The following is a 25,055-nucleotide window of genomic DNA, read 5'->3' as shown; positions in this document are numbered from 1 at the left end:
TGTTCTGCATCTTCACGTGTGTTGTAGTGGTTATTGTTCCATCCGTACTGGATTATCTTTAATAAAATTAGTGGTCTCCACCTAAAAAAAAATTCCTCTTATGCCTCTTCCATGGAGGATAGTCCTTTATGATTGAAACAGGGTTTGTGGACAGATGGTCACACTTCGCGGTGCCTACCCTCAAATCACATATAGCTCCATTTTATCCGAAACCTTTCTCTGCCACGCCTTAGATAACTGCTACACCCCGCCATATGATTATGGCTAATCCGACAGCAGGGGCCACATATATGTGGAACAGGGAAACGCAGCCATTCTTCCGTTATTGGGGACGATTCTTCCGCAGGATCACCTTTAGCTCTACTTATTAAGAAATATTAAAAAATAACAAGCACGCTTATTAGAAACAGCTTTGGTAATTTTATGTACCATATGCTAGATCTCCTTACAAAGAGATGCACACTCAAGAGAGGACAATTTACTGGTCCTGCGGCAGCCTTCCAACTTCCCTTTTCTGTTGCCTGTGGGTGGGGAGTCCCCCATCACCCAGTAACAGCATTTCAAGGGGCCTTTTGAGTGGCCTCAGAAGAATCCAAACCTATACGTGCAGATAGAACTCTTCATTGCAGTGAAAAGCCACCTCTGTGGGAAGGGGCTGAATCACACACACACATGTGAACTCGATCCTTGATCCTCCTTGATCTGAGATTGCAAATACCTTAACAGACCAGGTGCTCTCGGGAGCAGCAGCAGCAGAAGGCCATTGCTTTCACATCCTGTGTGTGAGCTCCCAAAGGCTTCTGGTGGGCCACTGCGAGTAGCAGAGTGCTGGACTAGATGGACTCTGGTCTGATCCAGCAGGCTCTTTCTTATGTTCTTACATGTGGACTATCTTAAATGAAAAGTACTTGTTTTTGTGTTGATGTCAGACTGTGTGAAAACTCAGTGTGGAGCACTTGACCGGCAAAGGGTTAAGTTACATACACAAATAACCATTTGATGATGCGGTGTCTGAGGGCTACACACAATCGCAACTACAATGCAGGTATAGTGGAACCAGAACAAAGAAACAACACAGTCACACGACCATGATACCCAGGCTGCTTAAGGCTTTAATATACAAGCAGAAGCACTAAGTGAACTGTGCCATTTAGTAAGTGTCATGCAATATATAGCAAAATGCATCTATGCATTTGTTCTCGGTACAGATCAGAGAATCAACGCCGAAGAAGAAAGCCTCTGCAAAAATCCACATGGGGGACAGCTGGTCTAATGAATGATGCCGGTGCCAAATCCTGAGAGTGCAAAGCAGAACAAGCCCCTGGCCTGTTCTCACTTTCATCAGCATATACATTTTATAGCTAATCAGTATCATTACAGGAACAAAATCACATCAATTGTCTGACCTGGATGTGTGCCCAGTCTTAGGCCAAGCTGCGCGCATCAGACGCAATAAGCAACGACTTTCTACTTCGGTGTTGATTCTCTGATCTGTACAGAGAACTTCTAGCACAGACGTGTTTTGCTGTATATTGCATGTCATCATCACCAATAACCTGTATTAGGCATACAAATGAAAGAATAAATAAAATAATGCAGTAATTTCAGCAGGCCGTGTTCCTTTCTGTTTTCCTGGATTCCGTACAGCAATCACTGGCAGGAGAAATTCAGCCGTCTTTTCCAGTGTCTCCTGTTTCTTGCTGTTGAGAAGGAAGTTCATTTGCAAGTCAGCTGGACAAGTTAGTGCTTTGTGGTACATGGACTGTGGTAATAAGTATCTGATGTTTGAATACTTAGGACAGAAGAAAACAATGTGGTTTAAAGTTTTTACTTGGTTCAGACAATGGGAAATATATATTGCATGTCATAAACATCTTATTCATCTCCCTCCAAGCTGGATGATAAGGTTACTGATGGTGGGCACAAGGTTCCCTACCTTGCCACCAGCCTTTGGTGAGACTCTGGCCTCCAGTCTGTCTTGCCCAAGGGGCTCACCTGAGAACCTGGCCTATGGGCCTCCTTAGAAAGCCCCGCCCTTCACACTTGGAGAACATTAGCTGGAAGTAAGGGATTGCAACTACTGAGTACTAGATAGAAACAGTTACCTTTAACAGCTCAAAGAGCAAAGGATGGGGAGGGAGGTGTCTCTGTTTTTCTTTGGTAGTCCTTCCTTCTGGGGTACTGAGGAAATACACCTCTAATCGATCTGAAAAGTTCTTCTCTTTCAGGGCTTGTAGTACCCAGAATGCTGTCCTTCTGTCAGGACTCTCTTTCAATCAATAGTACATGAGAACACCATGCTCTTTAGCGGTGAATGCCAGCACTTTGTGAAATGAAATATTTTACAAACATCTGGTTTCCTCTCCTTCCCCAAGGGGTCCATCTGAATAAACTTCACCCATGCCAGAAGTCCTGTTACTCAGCAAGGGCTTCCCAGCGTCTTTTCTCCTTGCATAAATATTTAGCTGCGTCGTTTCTGCATTCTCATCCCAGCAAGAATGGAGGCTTAGTTGCCTCGAGGCTCAGGTTAACAGATGGTGGAGATGCGACTTCCTTGACATTACAGGACAAGTGGACTACTGAGTGTATCTGTGACAGGAAGTTCCAGAAAGTTCCAGAAGGAGCCTTCTCTCCCCTCCTTATAGACTTGGGGGAGGGGGGGAATGTTCCTTAGTGGGACCCTCGTTGATACACCCTGGACTTGGATCGAACATGGCAACGCTGCTATGTAAGAAGAGCCTTCATCATTTTGGCAGTTGAGACACAAAGCATTCTCAACATATGTGGGCATGCCAAACAGGAATACAATACGCAGGGGAGGAATGGCCATTTAAACTTACGGGGAAATTTCCAGGTAGGCCACTGTCTTAGAGAGCGCCAGCAACTCTGCCAGAGCTTTGGGGGAAACTCAGTTGGCTCAGACTCTCCATGGGTAATTGACGCCAGTTCCAGAATTTCCATTTTGTAAGATGAGGCATAGGGTGAGTCAATAAACGCTGTTGGTGCCAATGAATCCAGCAGCCCCTGCAGTGGTGGGTTGCAGCACCACAGGGGTGCTCATCTGGGTTTGTTCCAGGGCCGTTTTCTACTTCCCAGTTGGCTCTTGACAATAAGTAACTGATCTGCCACTCAAACAGCATCCCAAAGCTGACAAGGAGGCACCCACCTCACTTAATGGTGGGCCTGGCACTGACAACCCTCCTGATCTTGGGGGGGGGGGGGGGGCCTGGAGACATCCAATGTAAGAATCTCAGCCTGTCAATGAATGCACGTGATCACGAGGTTGAAGGCAGAAGGCTGAAGAATGAGGAGGTGGCCAAGGGGAAGAAGCACGAGACAAAACGGCTGCAAGGGGTGTAGCTTCCATTTTGAAAGAGCTGCCCGTCGGGAGACTTAAGACTCTAATTTCTGCTTTGCCGTTAGAACATTCTCGTTTTTTAAAGACTCTTCGTGATAGTATACTGGCAGGGAAAGTGGCCCTTTTCTGCCCCAGTAGTCGATGGCACGCACTCTGTAAAACCCCATAACTCCTGTTCCTGCAAAAAAAGCCAGAGACAAGCAGTTAAACAACTTGGATGTGCTGAAAGGTTTAGGGTCCTGGAGAAGATGTTGTTGTACCCAGTGAAGATTATAAACTACAGATTTTGCTCGCAAATCTTTAGGCAACTTTACAACCTCCAGGGTCAATGATGATGTTGCACCTTCTGCTCCTGGAATTCTGTGTTGTCAAGAAAGAATGGAGCAATGCCACACTCCATAATTTATTCATCTATAGCAGTGGTGGCGAACCTTTGGCACTCCAGATGTTATGGACTACAATTCCCATCAGGGGCTGGGGCAATTCCTGGCAGGGGCTGATGGGAATTGTAGTCCATAACATCTGGAGTGCCAAAGGTTCACCACCACTGATCTATAGCATATATATATCTAGGGAGTGAGATTCGAGCTTTTCGAGCCCCTTTGAGTCTCCTGCAGGAGAGAAAGGGGGGATATAAATCCAAACTCTTCTTCTCTCTCTCTCTCTCTCTCTCTCTCTCTTTCTCTCTCTCTCTCTCCCCTCACTCCCTAGATCCATCACTGCACTTCCCAAGAAGTTGTTTCACTGAGTTATCCCAGAAGTGCAATATATATATATTTTTTGCCTAGAAAGTTATCCTGCATGGACTTCCCAAGTAAACTTGGGAAACCATTTTGATCCCTACAGAAACCTCTGAGTGCTTTTTAAACTTCCTCCACGTTTCAAAAGCAGTCTGAGGGTTTGGCACAAGGGCTTTGAAGAGAGAATAAGTTGGATCTGGGGCAAAGCGGGGGAACAATTCTCCCCTCCTTTAGCTGCCTTCCCATGTTGCTCCCACCGAAGGCATTGAAGAAAAGGCTTATGCCCTCTCCTCACAATCGATTCCATGAATAAAATTCCCAGAGTACGTCTGCTCCACAGGATTGGGGTGGACACATGGGGACCAGAGAACTTTGTAATCTGCAAACTCTGTAAACTGTAAACTCTGTCTCAGATAAAGATGTTAGTATGGTCAGTTGAGGTGAAATGGTTGAGAAAATTGTACGCTTCCATGTTAGAATATAGTCCAAAATGAACATGAGAAGTATTGTTCATTTTTATTTTAAGAGGAGCAGCAGTGGCGTAGGAGGTTAAGAGCTCATGTATCTAATCTGGAGGAACCGGGTTTGATTCCCAGCTCTGCCGCCTGAGCTGTGGAGGCTTATCTGGGGAATTCAGATTAGCCTGTACACTCCCAGCTGGGTGACCTTGGGCTAGTCACAGTTCTTCTGAGCTCTCTCAGCCCCACATACCTCACAGGGTGTTTGTTGTGAGGGAGCAAGGGCAAGGAGATTGTAAACCCCTTTGAGTCTCCTGCAGGAGAGAAAGGGGGGATATAAATCCAAACTCTTCTTCTTCTTTATGCACTGCCTTTGTCAAAACCACTGTTTTGTGAATTACTGAACATGGTACTTTAATACAAGAGCATTTACAGTTCACTGAACGACTACCATTAATCTTTCAAATGGATGGGGGGGAGCAGGGCTAGCTAGGCACTAGGACTCAGGCGGAGCATTCTACAACAAAGAAGGTTCAACATGTTAAGTTCTGTGGCGAAGCAGTACACAATCTACTAACTGCTTTTTGTGTGAGAGAGTATAGTTCTTTGTAATCTGTAGTCATCCTAGAAATCCAATTCCTTTAAGCTCATGCTTTTCTTTTAGAAGGAAGTCAGCACTCTCAAAGGTGCCGGAAGGAATAATTAAAGGGGTTGAAAGCAGAAAGGCTGCTAGCTAAAAGGCATGGCCTCCAATTGTGCTGTCACCGTTGAAACTGAAAAGTCGACTTTACCTGGACTGTAGACCAGCATTGTAAACAGACTGTCTTTTGTGCTGATCGGATGGTAAGCTTTCCCATCTCGTGAGAAGACGACTTCATACGTTTTCAGACACCTATCAGGGGAAAAAAAAAACCCTTGTGGGGGGGGCAGGTGGTCTCAGCTTGTTATCCTTTTCACTGTTTTTCAGCAAGGGAAAGAGCATTTTGGGGGAAACGTCAGCAGAAATGTAAAATAATCATTCCGAACCCAGTTTTCTCAAGCAGAACAAAGCCCAACAGATTTAGAGCCAACAGATTTAGAGCCAATGCCCAGAACAGGGGTAGGGAACCTGTGGCTCTCCAGATGTTCAGGAACTACAATTCCCATCAGCCTCTGTCAGCATGGCCAATTGGCCTGCTGGTGAAACTGATAGGAATGCTCAGATTCCTGAGCATCTGGAAAAGCCATGAGTTCCTGGCAAAACTATCTCCATGTCAGTGATGCGCTTAACTTTTTCGGCGAGACCGAGAGTGCCCAAATTGCAGCCCCTCAAGAACCCAACTTATTTATCGCATAGAAGTGCCAGCAACGGCAATTTAATACCCTGAATCACTGAGGTGTTAGTTTAGAAAAACATTTCTAGGCATGCATTACATTAGGGGGAGTAAGCTTGGTGGTAGCCTGAATTGGCGTTTAGCTTTGGAAGCAACCGTTACCAACTCTTCCAACGGGTGAATCCCACAACCCTAGGAGGGTTTTTACTCAGAAGCAAGCCCCATTGCCAGCAACCGAAGCTTACTCTCCAAAAGAAGATTGCGCTTTTAGTTCTTTGCATGAAAATCAGTTTAACAGCGTTTAACAGCGTTTAACAGGGTTACCTACACTGCTTCCCCAAAACTAGGTCTTAGTTTTAATTAATGCTAATAATCGAGCCCAGGCCAGCCTTAGGCCTGTGTAGCGGGGCAACATCATTTGGCGTAGCGCCCACAGAGAGGACCCTGAGTGCCACCTCTGGCACCCGTGCCATAGGTTCGCCATCGCTGCTCTATGTCATCCCAGTCTAGGTTCCATTCAAAGAGGCAGACGGTGCCATCACGTTGCAGCTGACATGATGGGTTTTCAGGGCTAGAGGTGTTCAGAGGTGGTTTGCTATTGCCTGCCTCTGCACAGGGGCCATGGAGTTCCTTGGTGGTCTCCCCTCGAAATACGAACCAACTCTGCTGTGTTGCCAAGATTCTGAGGAAACCAGGCTAGCCTGGGCCATCCAGGTCAGCGAGTCCTTTTGATATCCCATTCTCAAATTGTGTTGATAGTTTGAAAGACACTGGTTGGCATGCAGGAACAAACAGCTGCCTTTGCAGCTGAGTCTTCTTGAGGGATGATTCTGGATGTACCTCACCCTCTTCCCCAGATGGTTAGTCTTGCCACCACTGATTTTGCTAGTAAGAACACAGTACTAGTCTTGTCCTGATACTACCAGTCTCTCCAAAACTCAGGACACTGACAGAGAACAGGACAAATGCTAACTCATTCTGGATTGATAACCCCTGACTAGAGTGCTGGTGAAAGTCACTGGTTGCCAGTTGACTTCTTGGGTGGACATTCTCTTACTGCTTTGAGCATCACACATTTCCACCAGCAATGAAAGTAAAATCAAGAACCACTGGTAGTTTCCATGTGGGTTCCCTTCCCCAGGTTCACTGAGGTATATTCATGTACCTCCCTATGTTTCCCTGTTTTTCCATTGTTCTTTCCCAAACTTGCTTTGCTCTATTTTGAGAAATATCACAGCAAAACCTGGGGGGATTTTCATGGTCCTGCCCACATAACAGGCGCTATCCCCTAGTCACCATTTCCTTCCTTCCAACCAGGTGAATGTTTTGTTTTCTTTGATATTATTATATCAATGCAATGTTAGAACAGCATGTATTGTTGAAGGCTTCCATGGCCGGAATCACTAGGATGTTGTGGGCTTTCCAGGTTGTCTCACACGCAGGTGGCTGGGAATCTATTGTAACTGGCCAGGTCAGCCGGGCTTCCCTTGGCGCTTGATTCGGAAGTTAAATCTGGTCTGTCCATGCGGCAGTGCACGCTCTGCTCACAGGAGGCGCCTTTCAGAGAACATATCCAGCTCCAGTTAAGTACAGCTGCATTGGCTCCCTGCACACTCAATCATCTTCAAGGTGTGGGTTTTGACCTTTAAGCCTTTATGCTGCCTGGGACCCTCGTAGGCACCTCTCGGGACCGCATGACAATTCCCATATGTAAAATCCTAACTCGGCCTCTGCGCTCTGTAGAGGCTAACTTACTGGGTGGCCCCCTGCCCTTCTAGTGATGCGGCTGGCTCCCACGCTGGCCAGGACCTTTACGGTGACTGGCTCCCGCCTGGTGGAACACCCTTCCTCCAGTCCTGGCCCTTAAGTGGGACCTGTTGGGGTGAGTTCCGCAGGGCCTGTAAGACTGTGTTGTCTCCACCTGGCCTTTGGAGTGTCCTAGCTGCTGACATTATGCCCTACTGTTCCTGCCCCTAGGGCAGTTAAGCATCACAGGGTCCCCTCACATTGAGGGGTCCTGCCACATCCCCAAGGGGTAGGGTTTAAAATTGGGGTCGGACGCCTTTTATTATGTATTATGGTTTTTTGCTGTTTTATGAGTTTTAAGCTATTTTATGGATTACTATTAATGTTTGTTACCGCTGTTTTAGAGATTTTAGTGACTTGTTTTACCATGTTTTGTGCTGTACACCGCCCAGAGCCCCTAGAGGATGGGGCGGTATAAAAGTTTAATAAATAAATAAATAAATAAATAAAAATAAAATAACAAATTGTATGGCCATGTTCCAGTAGTATTTTCTCCTGACTACTGGAACACAGCCATACAACCTGGAAAACCCGTAACATCCTTATAACACCAGGTCAAGCAGGATCTCTGAATTCCCAGGTTTCATTTTTAAAAATGAAGCCTTTTTTGTTGCAGGGATATAAGAGGAAAGGCACCTCGCTGCAATGAAAGAGCCTCAAAAATGAAAGCTGGCGAATTCGGAGCACCTGTTACAAATATTAATACAATATTAAATTGATACAGAAATATTTAACAGTCTATTTCACAGGTGTCAAACTCACGGCCCTGCAGATGTTATGGACTACAGTACCCATCACCCCCTGCCAGCATGATGCTGGCAGGGGATGGTGGGAACTGTAGTCCATAACATCTGCAGGGCCACGAGTTTGACACATATGGTCTATTTTATTCAAATGAAAAAGCCCTGATGGTGCAGAGCTGCGAAGTGGGTGGGGAAAGGCTACTGCTGAGAGACTGGGGCAGAGAAACCAGGGGGAAATCTGCCACATGGAAACCCCATTGCTTCTGGGTTGCAACAGCAACAAGGAAACAACACATGCCTACCTTCACGTGGAAAACACCACTGTTATGTGGTGTTGAGTCTTTTCTTTTCAGGCTATCAATGTGACCAACATATAAATATGTGGCCAGTAAAACATTTTATAGGCCTTTTATGTTGCATTTTTTTGCAGAGTCGGCTGTTATGATGTTAAAATCCAAAAGGGTCTTTAAAAAAAACAAACGAACTCCTGCCTTTGCTCTTTGAGCAGGTTAGGCGAGCGTTCTGGAGATAATTCTTACCATTACATCAGCAGCATCCTTCCACAATGACAAAAGAATATGTTTAAAAATGAATACAATCGTGCTTCTTCTTTGAGGGCTACCTACTTTGAATTCACACAACTGTCGTCCCACAGAACCAAAACTTGTCCCCTCATGAGACCAATGAGGCGAACGCTGCTCACCTGGCAAGACAGAGGAATTCTGGGTAAGTAGCGCCGGCCTAAAAAGCAGACACTCAAGTACAAGCTCAGTTTATTTCATGCACTGAGTGAGACCTTTTAAAAAACCAAACACACACATAGGTTGAGGAGAGCCAAAAAAGGCGCCCAAGCAGCTGGAAAAATACAGCTCAGCCAAGTTTTGGATCTTTTGATAGATTTTTGTTTTGGCCTAAAGCAGGGGTAGGGAACCTGCGGCTCTCCAGATGTTCAGGAACTACAATTCCCATCAGCCTCTGTCAGCATGGCAATTAGCCACATGCTGGTAGAAACTGATAAGGTATCTGGAAAACCCTGGGATTCTAACCTAAAACATCTAAGTGTCTGTTTGCCAGAGTGTATTGAGGGAAGGTCAGCAGTATTCCTTTCTCTCTTCTGTGTGCTTGGGATTATACTGCTCACATGTGCGCAATTAAGAGACCCAGGACTCCATTTCCCATATTCTTGTATAAAAGACTGCAGAGTGCATTCATGTACTTCCTCTGCAGTCATCCTCCGAACCCCTCAATTGACAGGCAGAGAGATGGTGGTGAGTGCCGTTTTAAAAAGAGGCAACCCTCATGAAATATGCAGAGCATCACCTGTCCCTTTCCTCGGCAAACCAAAGAGGCAAAATGCCAGCATGCTTTAGGCTGTGCACAAACACCTACCAAAGCCATTTTAAAAGGCACAAGCTCAGTCTGGCAATAACTGTGCCAAGAGAGAGGGGAGGGATCACAATTTTGAAGTGAAAGGAAAATTTCAGGGCTGCTTCAGATTGCAGGCACCTATGACCCATGATAGAAGAAGAAGAAGAGGAGTTTGGATGTATATCCCCCCCTTTCTCTCCTGTAGGAGACTCAAAGGGGCTTACAATCTCCTTGCCCTTCCCCCCTCACAACAAACACCCTGTGAGGTAGGTGGGGCTGAGAGAGCTCCAAGAAGCTGTGACTAGCCCAAGGTCACCCAGCTGGCATGTGTGGGAGTGTACAGGCTAATCTGAATTCCCCAGATAAGCCTCCACAGCTCAGGCGGCAGAGCTGGGAATCAAACCCGGTTCCTCCAGATTAGATACATGAGCTCTTAACCTCCTACGCCACTGCTGCTCTCTGTTTGCAGAAAGCGAACACGTCAGGGACTAGGTTTCTAGCTTAATTTTTCCCTTAACATGCAAATTGTAAAAATATTTTGTTTTGAGTGCCTGAGAAAATATTCCACCATGTCAGCCTCCTGTCTGCAGACATGCTGCAGTGAGAACTCTAGCTTTAAAACAGCCTGGCTGGTTGGTTATTGTGTGTCCTTGGAATGAAGGCTATGGGGGGTGGGGTGAGGGGGACAACAACAAGCATCTAGTGAACAGCTGGGCAGAAGTTCATAGCACTGCAAAGCAGGCTATACTCTGTTCCACAGAAGGATGACAGTACGGTTGTATATCTCAGTGCCTATATAGCCCTGCTCTCCCACATCTTTTTGGAAGTTTGAAAGTAAAAATACATTTTGGCATAAATGCTCTTGCACCAAAGTACTATGTTCAATAATGCACAAAATAATGGTTTTAACAAAGGCAGCACGTAAAAATGAACGATAATTCTCATACTTGTTTGGGACTATATTCTAACGTGGAAGCATACAATTTTCTCAAGTGCTTCACCTCAAATGACCAAACTATCATCCTTCTGTGGAACAGAGTATAGTTAATGGCAAGAATGTATGTTCAGTAGAGTGGCCAGGTCTCCAGCTATAAATGGGGAGGCTGGGAACCAGCACTGGGCCAACAAAATGTTACCACAGTATAACTTTTAGCACATATACCACATCCAGGTAACACTCCTGGATTCATGCCAAACTCTAGCACCATGTTGTCCCTGTCCTCTCACTTCACATCACCCACTACTTCCCCGGGCTTGGATGGCAACCATACATAATGCTGCAGTTGTCTGAAGAAAATGGATTCAATGGACAATGAAAGAAAATGGATTCACGTCTCTCGAACCTCAGAGATTCCAAACAGAGCTCAGGATCTCAAAACAAATCCATTCTGAATCTGATTAAAGCTCGTAAACAGTTGACAGGCCATGAGAACCCACCTGGTCAGGACCAGTGAGAGGTCTTGCACAAATATGGAGGAGAAAGAGAGCTGGAACGGGAAGCTCTTGTTTCACTACCAAACTGCCATCTTCAGGAAGGGGAAATGGCCCTTTCACCACAGGGTCCTTTGAAACAAATTTTTAAAAAATGAATTAAAAACACCTTCAGGAAAAAAAAAACCCTCTCAGAAGCCTATCACATCATGCAATATTACACAGGGCCCAAACTAGATATTACTTTTCTTGAAGAAGTTGGGGCTGAGCTCGCCTAATCCAATCAGCATTCTCCTCAGCCAAGGAACAGCTGCAAGGAACTGTTACCAAGCAGAAGTCCAATCCAGGTCAGAGCCATGGTACACAGGGGGCAAGGGTGACGCAGCAGTGGCGTAGGAGATTAAGAGCTCGTGTATCTAATCTGGAGGAACCGGGTTTGATTCCCCGCTCTGCCACCTGAGCTGTGGAGGCTTATCTGGGGAATTCAGATTAGCCTGTACACTCCCACACATGCCAGCTGGGTGACCTTGGGCTAGTCACAGCTCCTCAGAGCTCTCTCTGCCCCACCTACCTCACAGGGTGTTTGTTGTGAGGGGGGAAGGGCAAGGAGATTGTCAGCCCCTTTGAGTCTCCTGCGGGAGAGAAAGGAGGGGATATAAATCCAAACTCTTCTTCTTCTTCTTCTTTTGCTGTTTTTCTGACACAAAATGGGGGAAGGGGGAGCGCACAGGCACTGCTTACAGAATATGCCAATTCTGTTTCAGTTACTGTATAATCAAGAAGATGCATCATTTCTGTTTCATTACTTTGAACAGATGTAAAGTGTAACCATCCATTATTATTTTCCCTTCTTAAGCGGAAAGAAAGCTTTCAAGCAACTGCACAGGAATAAGAGATTACCCTATCATGCCTATGCCTTCGGAAACCTCTGAAAATCTCCACAAGAGCTTCTTTCTTATATATTGATCGCTTTTCCATGGGGGAAAAGCACTAGCAATTTGTGCATGAATTTATGCAGGAGCCCCTCAGACAATGTCCCATGAAAAGATCTGACCTGAGCTGGATCTAACAAATCACAACCACAAAAATAGTTTTCAAAAGCAGCGTTATCTGACTTGTGTGTACTGCCTAGGATTGTTGTGTGGACAACTAACTTTGTATGCCACCTTGGATCCTTGGAGAAAGGGTGGAATAAAAATAAAATACATAAAATAAAAATCTATCAACTGGTCAAATATAAAAGATCACCACGAGAATTTTTCAAATGGTGTTAATTGAAGCTCAGCTGTTTTTCTTAGTGTGTTTGAATGATGGATGCGGAGTAGAGATGTAATCTCCCTTTATATTGTAGTAAAGTACATTCCAGTGGCGGAACGTTAAGGGCTTTGGGTAGCTGTATGAATACTGATTGTGAGAAGAAACTTTGTGAGGGAGCCAGACACTCTTTCAGGAAGCATTTACAGGTTAGGTTTTTGCGAGGGAAGGTTTTCACGGGTTCAGATAAAGTGGATTTAGTGGGATTCAGATCCAGAGTGATCTTTCGGGTCAACGTCAGTAGGAAATTCTGTTAAAAGTTTCCAGCACAGTCTTCCCTTTGTAGATGTTCTACTGGCAAGGAAAGAAAACTTCTCAGGGAGGAGTCGAGCACTGACTAGTAAGTACAAGCTCATTTTGAAACCTTTAAAAAGATTCTTAAGGAATAGGCATGCCTTTTGGTTGCTGGAAATCCTTCTTCCCTGAGAGAAACACTTGGACGTTATGGAAAAATGTACTCCCTTTCCTTACAAGATGAAAAGACACCTTTTATCCTGGGGGGAAAAAAGGTGGGATGTAAGTTATGCATCTTTTTGAGGTAGCAGTAACAGAATCAGTATTTCACTTCTGCATATTCTGGGGGAGGGCGGTATATAAATTAAATATCTAATCTAATCTAATATCTAATATGGTTTAGATAAGTGAACACCACTAGCAGTGAAACTTTTAAAAACACTTTGAGCATAATAATGATTTAGTGTTCTTCTGCACATAAGTACGGTAACTTTTCTGCGATCCCCTTCAGATGTACAAATGACGTTTTACTTGTCAGACTATTTCTTTTCCTCCCTGGATCTTCCTGAGCTGCTAAAATCCTGTTTCACTCCCAGGAGAATGTTCTTAGGGTTGCTTGTTGCTGGGCTCTGAAACTAGGTTCAGTTTTGCAAAGGGGTAAGTGAACAAGGGACAGAGAACTGGCAGATACAGGAAGGGTAACGAGCAGGAGAAAACAAAAAAGGCTGTATATAAAGAAATCGCAAGGCATATACTATCAAGAACAACAAGAAGAAGAGTTTGGATTTATATCCCCCCTTTCTCTCCTGTAGGAGACTCAAAGGGGCTTGCAATCTCCTTGCCCTTCCCCCCTCACAACAAACACCCTGTGGGGTGGGTGGGGCTGAAAGAGCTCCGAGAAGCTGTGAATAGCCCAAGGTCACCCAGCTGGCATGTGTGGGAGTGTACAGGCTAATCTGAATTCCCCAGATAAGCCTCCACAGCTCAGGCGGCAGAGCTGGGAATCAAACCTAGTTCCTCCAAATTAGATACACGAGCTCTTCACTTCCTATGCCACTGCTGCTCCCTGCTCCCTCCTTCCTCCTTACATTAATGCACCATTCAGAGACTGAATGAGGGCGAGCTGGTAGAGGGGGGAATCTGCAGAGGGGCTCCGCACAGAGAGACCAAGAGGGTCATGATCAAGTGTCATGAATATACTTCATTTCATAATATTTCATTATAAGCAGTGCAAATTGCATAAGCTAATGTGCCACAATATAAATAAACAAATATATTACAAAACAACAACTCTGTCAGTTAGTGTTGTGGTTGAAATCCAATATATCCAGCTCCTTGCTGTTTTCCTGCTGTATATATTCCTTTTGTATTTTAGATACAGGAAGGGTTACATCAGTTTCTTCAGGAAGTGCCTCCCCTCCCCCCGCACAAATCCTTTCCATAAGTGTCTCTCTCCTTCAATTTGCATTTTCAGCAAATGCAATTTCAGGAACATTTGTTTTGCCAAGATAATATACGAATCTTCCCTGAATTCAAATGACTGAATCTAAGCAGGAATCCACTTCCGAAGTGGCCGGTGGGGGGTAGATTCCTTACTGTTCAAGCACGTGCTTGTAGATGAAGCCAGGGGGAAAGATGAAAAGGAAAACCCAAAGTGGTCTTGTTTTGTTGGGAGATTATTACTGCAAATATTTGCGCCCTACCCCCATTGCGGACAGGAAAGGTCAGCCCTGCAGGGAGAAAACATCTGGATCTCATAAAAAGGGATGCAGTCTGTTTTGACAACTCCCATTCTGTAGGCGCTCAGAAGGAGCTGGGTCTAAGCTGCATGAGTGATGGGTAAGTGGAAAGAGAAAAAGGAACTGTCTCTCATCTTTTAGGTTCCCTTTCTGACTCTGGCTGTGCTAGAAACTTAGGCTGTTTCTACACGGGCGGAATACAGTGCCCCAGGGACGCTAAAAACTGCGTCCCTGGGGAGGAGTTTGCACAGGCCGGCCTCACCACCCCCTAGCGGCGCAAAGACACTGCTTTTTCGGAAGCAGCATCTTCCACCCACTGCCAGGCGAACGGCAGCGGATAGAAGCCACCATTTCCCCCAAACGGCTCCTTACCATTGGATGTCTTCCGGCGCTCTGTGGAGGCGAGGGGACACGCCTCCTGGCCTCCGTTGCTCTGGCCATGGGGGCATGTCCCCTGGCCTTCACAGAGCTTCGGAGGACAGCAGATGGTGAGGAGCTGTTTGGGGACGGCACAGCCTGTGCGAAGGTTGCGCCGTTGGTGCCGCTTCCAGCGGGACCATCCATGCGAACAGTCCTGGGGGGGTGCGTCAGCATGAACTATGCCGATGCACCCCCGCACGGTGCCCGTGTGGAAAGGGCCTTAGATCACTTTCACACCACTTTAAATGTCATGGTGCTCCCTCCCCCACAGTCAAGTTCTGGGAACTCTCATTACGAGGTGGTGCTGACAATTAACTGAGAATATGGCTTGTCTACCCCACATGCGGAACTGCAATTGACAAGGTTCTCTGAAGGGAACAGGAACAGGTGCATTGATCTAAGCTTGTACTGTAGTGTGGTCCTGTGATTAACAGATTTAGTTGAAGAATAAAAAATTGTAACCTTTTGTCAGAAAAAGGAGGGAGGATTCCTGGAGGAAGAGGGTGGTTCTGTCATAATTTAGAGAATCAAAACCACTAGAATGATCCCTTCCCTTCTTACATTAATGTACTATTCAGAGACTGAATGAGGGTGACCTGGTAGCAGGGGGAGGGAGGATCTGCAGGGGGGCTCCACACAGAGAGACCAAGAGGGGTGGCTTCCCTGAGGGTCTGAAATACTCCTAGTTCCTTTGGGCGACAGGATACAGAGAAGACTTAACTATAATAATCAAGCATTTTCCTGAAAGTATAATGGTCATTGGGTGGGGTGTGTGTGTGAGTGTGTGTGTGTGAGAGAGAGAGAGTGAGTGAGTGAGTGAGTGAGTGAGTGAGTGAGTGAGTGAGTGAGTGAGTGAGTGAGTGAGTGAGTTTAAGAGGACTACAGGAAAGACAAGACAGAAGTTTATAAAGTTAGAAGCAGGGATTCCTTCTTTCCTGCCTACCTACGTTTTCAGCTTCAGTCTCTCCCCTCTACTTCCCTTCCTTCTGTCTTTTTCCAGTTCTCTCCTTTCTTGTACTTTTTCCAGTCTCTCACTCCAGCTCATTCACAGACACTGACCAAGTCAATGGAAGGCTCCAAAGTTGTTCATGTTTGCCTAGTGAACCCAAAATGGCTGCCAAGATCTCACAATGCAGCCTCACGAGATCTTGGCTGGCATTCTTCCTTTTTAAGTGCAATGTCTGGTCTCACATAGCCATTTTTTATGATTGGGAGGGGGTGCTGGTGTCTGCAGTTCTCTCATTTAGTATTTAGGGGAATTTTGCTTGTTGAAAGCTAAGACTTAAATTCCAGAAATATAATAATACAATTTTATAAGCCAACCTAAGTCCTAAATGATGCATTTATGTTGTCAAAGAAGCAAACTATATCTGAGTGATTGGAAAGCAAGGATTGCATATATTTCTCTTTTTCCCCCTTAACATTTCTGTTTTGGTGGGGATCCCGCCCCCCGAAATTCAAAGGCCCCTTCCGCACACGCAAAATAATGCGTTTTCAAACCACTTTCACAACTGTTTGAAAGTGGATTTTGCTATTCCGCAGAGCTTCAAAGAGCACTGAAAACAGTTTGAAAGTCCATTATTCTGCATGTGCGGAATGAGCCAAAGTTTCTGGAAATTTTACTTCTTTGAGCACCACCTCTGCAGAGGAAAGAGAGATCAGACATTTTCCAGCCTTACAATTATGGTGAGCAAAATCTTTGTAATTCTACCCACCCTTAGGGGCTTCAAACTGGTTTTAATTTAGCATAGCTTGCTTCTAAACCTATCTGCACAGAACTGTAATGCATAACTATTATACTTTGAGAAAGCTCCTTTGAATTCAATGGGACTTTCTTTTGAGTAAACATACATCAGATTCATTTGTGTTTAGCGTGGTTTCGCACTACAGTATACCTCAGCTTCTCGGATTTTTTGGAACTGCTTCGGTGAAGGAAAAGCTGGAGCTCCCAATTTCTTCCACTGCAGATATGGATTGGTCAGGTTGTTATCCATGTAGTAAGTCACGTATACAAGGTCTTTCGGAAGACAGATGGAAGGTGAATGGATGACGTTTCTCATTTAACATTCATTCAGCATCAAGACTTTGCAACACAGACTTTGTGGTTTGTACCCTCCCACCTATTTCGGATGACACAACAGCATCTTCATTGTTGAGTACTTTTGTGTGCACACAACCCTCCCAAAGCTGCTCATTAAGGTCCGATGACCCCAGTGAACAAAATTTGGGGATAAGAACATAAGAACTAACCTGCTGGATCAGACCAGAGTCCATCTAGTCCAGCACTCTGCTACTCACAGTGGCCCACCAGGTGCCTTTGGGAGCTCACATGCAGAATGTGAAAGCAATGGCCTTCTGCTGCTGCTGCTCCGGAGCACCTGGTCTGCTAAGGCATTTGCAATCTCAGATCAAGGAGGATCAAGATTGGTAGCCATAGATCAACAGGATAGCCCTGCCTGCACTATTGGGGGCATGACCTAACCAGCCTAGGTGACTGAAGCCACAATGAAGGAGAATTCATGTTCCATGTGTGGATTCCAAAGGATGCAAGCCACGTTTCTAACCTGAAGCAGCTCATTCTTTCCACGTATTAGAGCCGGTCTTGAGAGATTCCTGTCATGTGCCAGTTCTTGGAAAATGCAGGTCCTTTTAGCATCAAGGAGGTGGTAGTGGATTGAAAGTGCATTATTCTGCATGTGCGGAAGGGGCCTTAGAGGGACAGGACATTTTTTCTCCAGGCTGTTGGGTTATCCTACCCCTTGGCATCCTCTCCTTTTGTGGTATGCTCTGAAACTGAGTGACTGCCTAGTTTCCCCCATTTGATTAAAAAGATTGTCTACTGCAGAAAAGTGATCTTGATACTTCAGGAACATCTCAATGGCTCTTCGGTCATTTTAGCAGTATTGTAACTCACATTTGCCTAGCATCACATTAGGAGAATCAGCCCCGCATAGCTGAATTCCTACCTTTGTGGAAGGGGTAGCCAGTTACATTTATTGTCAAGGCAGTGACGTTGGAGGACGTCTGGTTATCATCACTGGAATATAGCAATATGGCTGCCTGCCAGCTGTCCGACACCTGTGGTGCAGTGGGTTTGTGCAGGCTGGCTAGGGCTCCTATGGTATCAGAGTGGTCAGACGAAAGGCTGGAGATGTCAACAGACACTTGTTCTTCTCCTACACAAAGGATAGTGGGATAGTATCAAAAACTGTCATGCTTTTGCGCTTAAATGAGAAATGTACAAGAAAGTGTTTATTTGTACAGGAGTGTTATCCCAGCTCCCGAGATCAATGAGTTTTCTGGTAAGTCAGCTTCCCCAGAGCAAGAATAGTTTTGTTGGTGTGCTGTTCATGCGTTAAAAAGTTTGAAGAGGCCCTGGACTCTCATGACAATATGATGAGGGATGTCAGGAAGGCAGCAGTGCCCTGGATGAGATTACCCCAACTGTAATAGTTAATGCAGATTGGTCAATAAAACAGATTAGGTGGCCCAACTTTACTGAGCGTATGGTCACTTCTGGAATTGTGAGAACAGTTAGCGAGGATATGCCTAAAATGGCTGCCATGGGAAGGGTTCAGCTGACCACAAAATGGCTGCCACAGGCTCTGGGAGCAGTCACCAAACGATGGGAGGTTCCAAGCCAAACACCCTGTTACGGTTGAGGCAGAAGCAATTTCTGAATGGATGCTCCCTGTAGAAAGCGATTCATCCTAGTTTCTTCGGATGCACCTCTGGCTCCAGTGAGATTCAGGAAAGCCAGGATTGGCTCTTTGCTTTTGGGAAGCAGTGACTGGGTACCAGGAAACACATTGTTGGGGATAGGCTGTACACTTGGGGGCAGTTAAGTGGATCCTCTCATTTTTTATTTAGAGAACAAAACCTTTTATTCACGAGATAGCAGGATGGGATTAATTATATTTAGAACTTGTACCTAGCAGCGCCATCAAGCCCATCACTGTGAGCACCGGTTTCCTCACCATCTGGACATGAGGTGGTTTGGTGTTGTTCACCTGGAAGCGGGCCGTCAGCGTCCTCTGGGTGAAATGGTAGGGATGGTAGCTCATAAACGCGTTGTCGTTGCTCAGCAAAGTGTAGTTGATGGTGTTATTGGGCTTAGCCATCAGAAGGTTTTGATGCTGGGCAATAACCTGAGGGGGAAAAAATGCAAAGTCATAATTGACAATTGGGTGCCGTTACTGTGTTTTCTGTCTTACAGAATGCAATAGGTGTAATGGGGCGGGGGGTGGTATTTGGGAATGGTCAACGTCCTTTTCAAAACGTCCACCGCAAATAAAGAATAACACGACAGTATCTTTATAGGATTATATAGCATGATCAGGACTGCAATTCTGCACTTTAAAAAATCTTTCTGAGTGAATGCAAGGGAGTTAAAACAAAATTTAAACCTACAAATAGAATGGATGGACAAGGCCTGAATTGAGCAGTTCTTACAGATCTTGTACCTGTCATTTACTGACCACACAGATTTCAGACTGCCTGTTCTTACCTCATATTATGCCCATATTATGGGTGAGGAAAAGGCACTGATGTTCCTTATGCATTTTGCCAGGTTTTTTTCCCCCTATTTAATCCATCCTGTGTGTGTTTAATGTATTGCCAAAGGTTTTCACGGCTGGATTCAACTGGTTGTGGTGGGTTTTCTGGGCTGTGTGGCTGTGGTCTGGTGGAACTTGTTCCTAACGTTTCACCTGCATCTGTGGCTGGCATCTTCAGAGGTGTATCACAGAGGGAAGTCTATTACACACACAGTCTGGTAACAGACTTCCTTCTGTGATACACCTCTGTAACAGACTTCCCTCTGTGATACACCTCTGAAGATGCCAGCCACAGATGCAGGTGAAACGTTAGGAACAAGATCCACCAGACCACGGCCACACAGCCCGGAAAACTCACCACAACTATGTGTGTCTGTTCAGAAGTAAATTCCACTTTATTTGTTGGGGCTGATGCTCAGAAAACTGCACTGGACAGCACCCCCATGCTTAACAAAGTCACAGTTCTACAAAAAAGTTACAAGCGTCGCTGCAACCTGTAGATACACATAGTCAGAACTTCTATTGTGTCCCTTTCTTTTTAGATACATATATTAAATCACAGCTATTTTGTCCAGATTGTTCACAGTGTGTTGTTGCACACCCACAGACCTTTTGGGCCTTTTCGTATCTGACGCATTAGTGGGCAACCAAGATGCTTAAAGGGTTGGAGCACTTTCTCTATGAGGAGAGGCTGAAGAAGTTGGGACAAGAGACCACTAGGGACATGACACATGTCTATAAAATTATGGTGGTGATAGTGGACAGAAAGAACTTCTCCCTCCCTCAAAATACTAGAACTCTGAGGTATCCAATGAAGTTAATAGGATTCAGGATGGACAGGGGGAAATACTTCTGTGCAGTTATCTCTTCCACATCGTGACTTTCCCCATCGCAGCTGTGATAGATTGCGGGTCAACCTAAGAAATTAAATGGGAAGGGGGGGGGGGTTTGCAGAAGCCACAGACAACATTTGAAGACCAAGAGAGGACTCAAAAAAGTTTAGAAACTAAAAAATGCATAAAATATATGTACAATATTATATAATATCAACCTATTTTATCTTTTAATACCATAAATATACACCATTTATTTTTGTTAATTTTTTTTAAAAAACCCAGACTTCTCTGGTATGAAGAGAGAGATGAAACATTTTACGCAGATTTCCACATCACAGGGGGAAGGGGCTGCACCCCTAACCCCAGCTATTTGGAAGGGATAACTATACTCAATTTCAATTTTAACCTTTAATGGCATATAAATTATTAGTATGTTTCCATTTAAAAAGAAGAAAACATTTAAAAACATTTAAATACGGGTGTTTAAAATGCTTTGCAGGAATTTAGCCACTGCCAAGGTGATCGATGGATTATAGTCACTTAGCAAAAACCGAGTGGTCTGGAACTTGGGAGTACTCAAGTCTTAGAAGCAACAAAGGGTAAATTAAAATCGTGCGCAGGTTACTGTGAAGACAGCATTCCAGAAGAATATGAGTTATGGTTTCTACAGATCCACATCCGCATCGGCATTGTCTCTGATGTTTAGGGATCTGGAGGTATCTCCATGAGGTTTCCGCTGATGGGAAAGTATTGAGGCGTGCTAGCATGAATGCACGACATTGGTTAATGGATAGCAGAGATGAGAGATATTTGGCTCTAGCTCTGTAGGCTTGGTTGTATTCCGAGGGAGCGAGGAGAGCATACAGCCGCCTTTGTTGGATGATACTCAATGAGGGATTAAAATGTGAAATTTGCTGACAGAGGATGCAGTGCTGACTGCAGGAACAGACAACTTTAAAAGGAATTAGACAGATGTATGGAGAAGTCAAGCAGTATCTAAAGGGAACTTCCACATTCAGAGACAGTGAACCTGTGAATGCCAGTACTGGGTGACAGTAGCAGGGGAAAGCCTTCACCTCTATGCTCTGTTGTTGGTTCTCTGGAGTAACTTGCTGGGCCCCTGTGTGTGACAGGATGCTAGACCAGATGGACCACTGGTCTTGATTTACGTTCTTATATTGTTAAGAATCTTCAAGGTTTGGTTGATTTTTTGCAGCTTTTGGGGTTGATTAAGCACTCCCTCCATTCTTAAGCTGTAGAAGAATTTCTATCGACATGCCAGATACAAAGCTACAGCGTGCAAATGTTGAGTACCAGAAGCACATCACAATTAGTTAGCACAAGGATTCCTTAAGGAGCCCTTCCAATAGCTGCAGTTGACCTAATTCCCCAGCCTGGCTAATATTAGGACCTGGAGAGAAGGATTGCAGCGAGGCCAACTAATCAGATGTAAAAGGATTAATGGTACATGCTGAAATACACCCAGCAGCTGGCTAGTTTTTAAGCATGTCCTGCTCTGCAAAAGTCAAGATTTCTATCGACATGGAGGAGCTCAGGTGGTACAAGAGGCTGGGACAGTCACCAACACTATGACTCCATCCCCTTTTTGTAAAATAAAAAAAGTATTTAAAAATCATCTTCCTTGAAGGTAAACATGGTGCACTCGACCTCCCCAGTCTCTCCCCCAATTTTAAAGCAGCAGCAAATCCAATCTCCCTCCAGCAAAGTTGTCTCCTTTGGATTAGTTATTATGCAGTTTCATTTTAACAGGATCTTGTGAGCATTTCTGCAGGGGCAACAATGAGAAATATTATGAGTAGCTCTGCCGGATCAGGCCCATGGGCCATCGAGGCCAGCACTGTGTTTCCAACAATTGTCAGCTGGCTGCCACAGGGAAGGTGTGTGAGTCTGTGCCCTTGTTCCTGCCTTCCCGTGTCTTTGAAGACTTCTTTCTGCTGGTGGGAGGTATACAGGTATTTGTAAGCAAAAAAACCCTCCAAGCGGTGGCGTAGTGGTTAAGCAGCAGTGGCGTAGTGGTTAAGAGCAGGTGCATTCTAATCTGGAGGAACCGGGTTTGATTCCCCACTCTGCCGCTTGAGTTGTGGAGGCTTATCTGGGGAATTCAAATTAGCCTGTGCACTCCCACACACGCCAGCTGGGTAACCTTGGGCTAGTGACAGTTCTTCTGAGCTCTCTCAGCCCCACCCACCTCACAGGGTGTTTGTTGTGAGGGGGGAAGGGCAAGGAGATTGTAAGTCCCTTTGAGTCTCCTACTGGAGAGAAAGCGGGGATATAAATCCAAATTCTTCTTCAAATGTTGTTTGAACTAAGCATGAAGAAACGGTAACATGTAGTTCAGCCCTCAAATCTTGGAACAAATATATGTGCTGTGGAAACATCCAAACTAGGCCAGAATCCATGTAGTTCACTGGCTTAGAAGCTCAACCCAAAAGGGAGGTGCAAGATGGTGACTGAGGGCCATCTTACACCGTACAAAATCTTTATGGTTGCCAGATTTGTCTCTGTTTGTTGTATACTGGGAGTTCTCTGCTGCATACTCAATCTCCAGCTGTATGTGGGCCCAATTCAAAGCAGGGCAGTGGCATTTGGGGGAAAGAAACTTTAAGCCTTCCCCATTGATTCCATTTCCCCTACCTGGAATGGCCCTGGAAAACTGCGATTGGGGAAACTTAAGTGTAACTGCTGGAATACATAAAATTCTCCCCAACAGAGAATACAGCAGCTCTCTGGCACCATTTCAGGTCAAGAAAACTGTGCAGGGGGAAGGCTTGACCCATTTCTCCTTGTGTGATGCAGTCCCAATCCAAATCAGGCCCATGTAAACCTGGGGATTCCGTTCCCACTAGGGAACTCCAGGTGCACCTCTGACAGAAATTCTTGAGGTGACCATGAAGGCTTTATGATGTATGGACGAGTCCTGAGAGAGTAAAGCAGATAGTGTTTGGTGACAGTGGAGAGGGGTGGACTGAGGCATTGTTATACTATACATTATACATTGTTATATTATACCATACTCTTTACAACATCTTTGAAACGAATGGCAAACCAGGAGCTAGTAGAGGTTTACACGGGACAGCCAGAGGTAAAGTGTGGGCAGTCATGAAGAGATAACTTTCTTGCCAACATTCTTGTTCCGAAGAATTAAACATTCAAATGAACGGGCCTTCATCACAGGCTTTTGTTTAAAGTCATTTCTGTCAGGCCCCTGCTATTTTAAGTTTTGTTGCTGAACCTTATTTGCCTTTTTCATAAATAACCTGGTTTTTAGAAGTAAATACAGTTGAAGGAATGTGAAGCATAGTGCTTTAAAAATTCAGCAGTCAAACGAGGTAATGTATGCAATCACCATCTTAGAGTAAGGTCTCTCAGGTTAAGATCTTAATTTAACCCTGGCAGTGTACTGGGGGGAGGGGGAATCAAAAATCAAGGTTTTAAAATTTAGGACGAAACAGGCCTGTATAATTTGTGGCAAACTGGACATCATTCTCCCAGCCATGGATTCAAAAGCAAAAGCCAAGCAATAGCTGTCATTATGACTAACCTACACAGTGAGCAAGATCATGAGTTCTCCGAGAGTCTTCATCAGGTGGAATGTTTTTAAAAAGATAGGGGGAGGGAACAAAAAAGATGGTTGAAGCCCTGATTTTCAAGTTCTTGTCTGCATTTTGTGTAGAACGCTTAGCAAATTTGAGCAGACTGAGGTGGTACTAAGCAAAGTTTGCCTTCTGGGAAGGAGGAAAAAAGGTAGCCTCCAACTGAAAATTACAAACATTGGGAGTTGATTAAATGTTTCACTGAAACCAATGGTATTGATCAATTCCTGGATTTTATCTTTTTAGTCGGAGGCTACCACTGCTTCTTCTCCTTCCCAGAAGGGTGAAGGGGCTCCTTGATATCAGTTCTATCCAGTAACGTTTGGTCTGTTCAAATCTACCTGATGTGTCACACAGGATTCAGACAAAAAGCCTTAAAACTAGGGCCTGGAACATTTTTTTTTTTTGCCCACGGTTCTTTTTATAGCAACTGTGATGCTAATGAAGAGCTCAAATGCTTTCACACTGTTTCGTGTTTGGGTCTTCTAGACCAACCAGAGCTTGCCAGAGCTTGGAAAGTAAGCAGGGATGGCTCCTCTTGAGTACCTGGATGGGAGACCACCAAAAAGTCCAGGATTGCTATGTAGAAAAAGGCAATCGCTAACCACCTCTGTCCATCTCTTGTATCAAAAACCTCATGAGGTGAAACGTCATGGAGTCACCCAAGGTCCACTGCAACTTGAGGACCACTTAATCATTTGTGTCTGGACTTTGCTACAGACCAGGGTGGCTTGCCTAGGGTTGCCAACATGGATAGAGAGAAAAATATGTCCTATTCTTTTATAGAGGCTTTATGTGTGGAAATAGCCAGCTGAAACTTTTCATGGCATTGCAATAAACAACATCACCTGGTAAAATAAGATCCCATTGTGTAGGTGTAAAATGCTGTCAAGTTGCTTCCAATCTACGGCAACCGTATGAATGAATGTCCTCCAAAATGTCCTATCAGATCATTAACAGCCTTGCTCAATTTCTCATCACTTCAGTACCCAGCTCTTGATAATTTGCAACTCAGTGTTTGAACACACACTGGAAGACACTGCGTTGTAAGAGAGGCTGTCTCCATGGGGCGTGATCGAATGGCTCAGCCAGACACTCACATCATCCTTGACTGCCAAAGTCCTT

At 45.0% G+C, this 25,055-nt stretch overlaps 2 protein-coding genes across 6 annotated transcripts in view; one reads left to right on the top strand and one right to left on the bottom strand.

The window, feature by feature from the left end:
* Positions 1–1,085: 1,085 nt before the first annotated feature.
* IDUA (alpha-L-iduronidase) overlaps positions 1,086–25,055 on the bottom strand; it is a 67,281-nt gene continuing 43,311 nt past the window's right edge. For 2 of the 3 annotated variants that reach the window (XM_048503854.1, XM_048503855.1), the window contains exons 8-14: positions 18,856–19,072; positions 17,891–18,100; positions 16,820–16,941; positions 11,224–11,349; positions 9,045–9,121; positions 5,348–5,448; positions 1,086–3,536 (exon numbers count right to left, since the gene is read on the bottom strand). In XM_048503854.1, the coding sequence (XP_048359811.1) occupies positions 3,394–3,536; positions 5,348–5,448; positions 9,045–9,121; positions 11,224–11,349; positions 16,820–16,941; positions 17,891–18,100; positions 18,856–19,072 (996 nt within the window). In that variant the 3' untranslated portion in view covers positions 1,086–3,393. The remainder of the gene's footprint in view (positions 3,537–5,347; positions 5,449–9,044; positions 9,122–11,223; positions 11,350–16,819; positions 16,942–17,890; positions 18,101–18,855; positions 19,073–25,055) is intronic. The other variant, XM_048503856.1, reaches the window with a different exon arrangement.
* SLC26A1 (solute carrier family 26 member 1) overlaps positions 12,676–25,055 on the top strand; it is a 49,709-nt gene continuing 37,329 nt past the window's right edge. For all 3 annotated transcript variants that reach the window (XM_048503851.1, XM_048503852.1, XM_048503849.1), the window contains exon 1: positions 12,676–12,871. The gene's annotated coding sequence lies outside the window, so the exon portion shown is untranslated. The remainder of the gene's footprint in view (positions 12,872–25,055) is intronic.

The sequence above is a fragment of the Sphaerodactylus townsendi genome, linkage group LG07, assembly GCF_021028975.2.
Source record: "Sphaerodactylus townsendi isolate TG3544 linkage group LG07, MPM_Stown_v2.3, whole genome shotgun sequence".
Classification (NCBI taxonomy): Eukaryota; Metazoa; Chordata; class Lepidosauria; order Squamata; family Sphaerodactylidae; genus Sphaerodactylus; species Sphaerodactylus townsendi.
The sequence above is the reverse complement of the archived record's forward strand: the minus strand, read 5'-3'. Positions and strand labels throughout refer to the sequence as shown.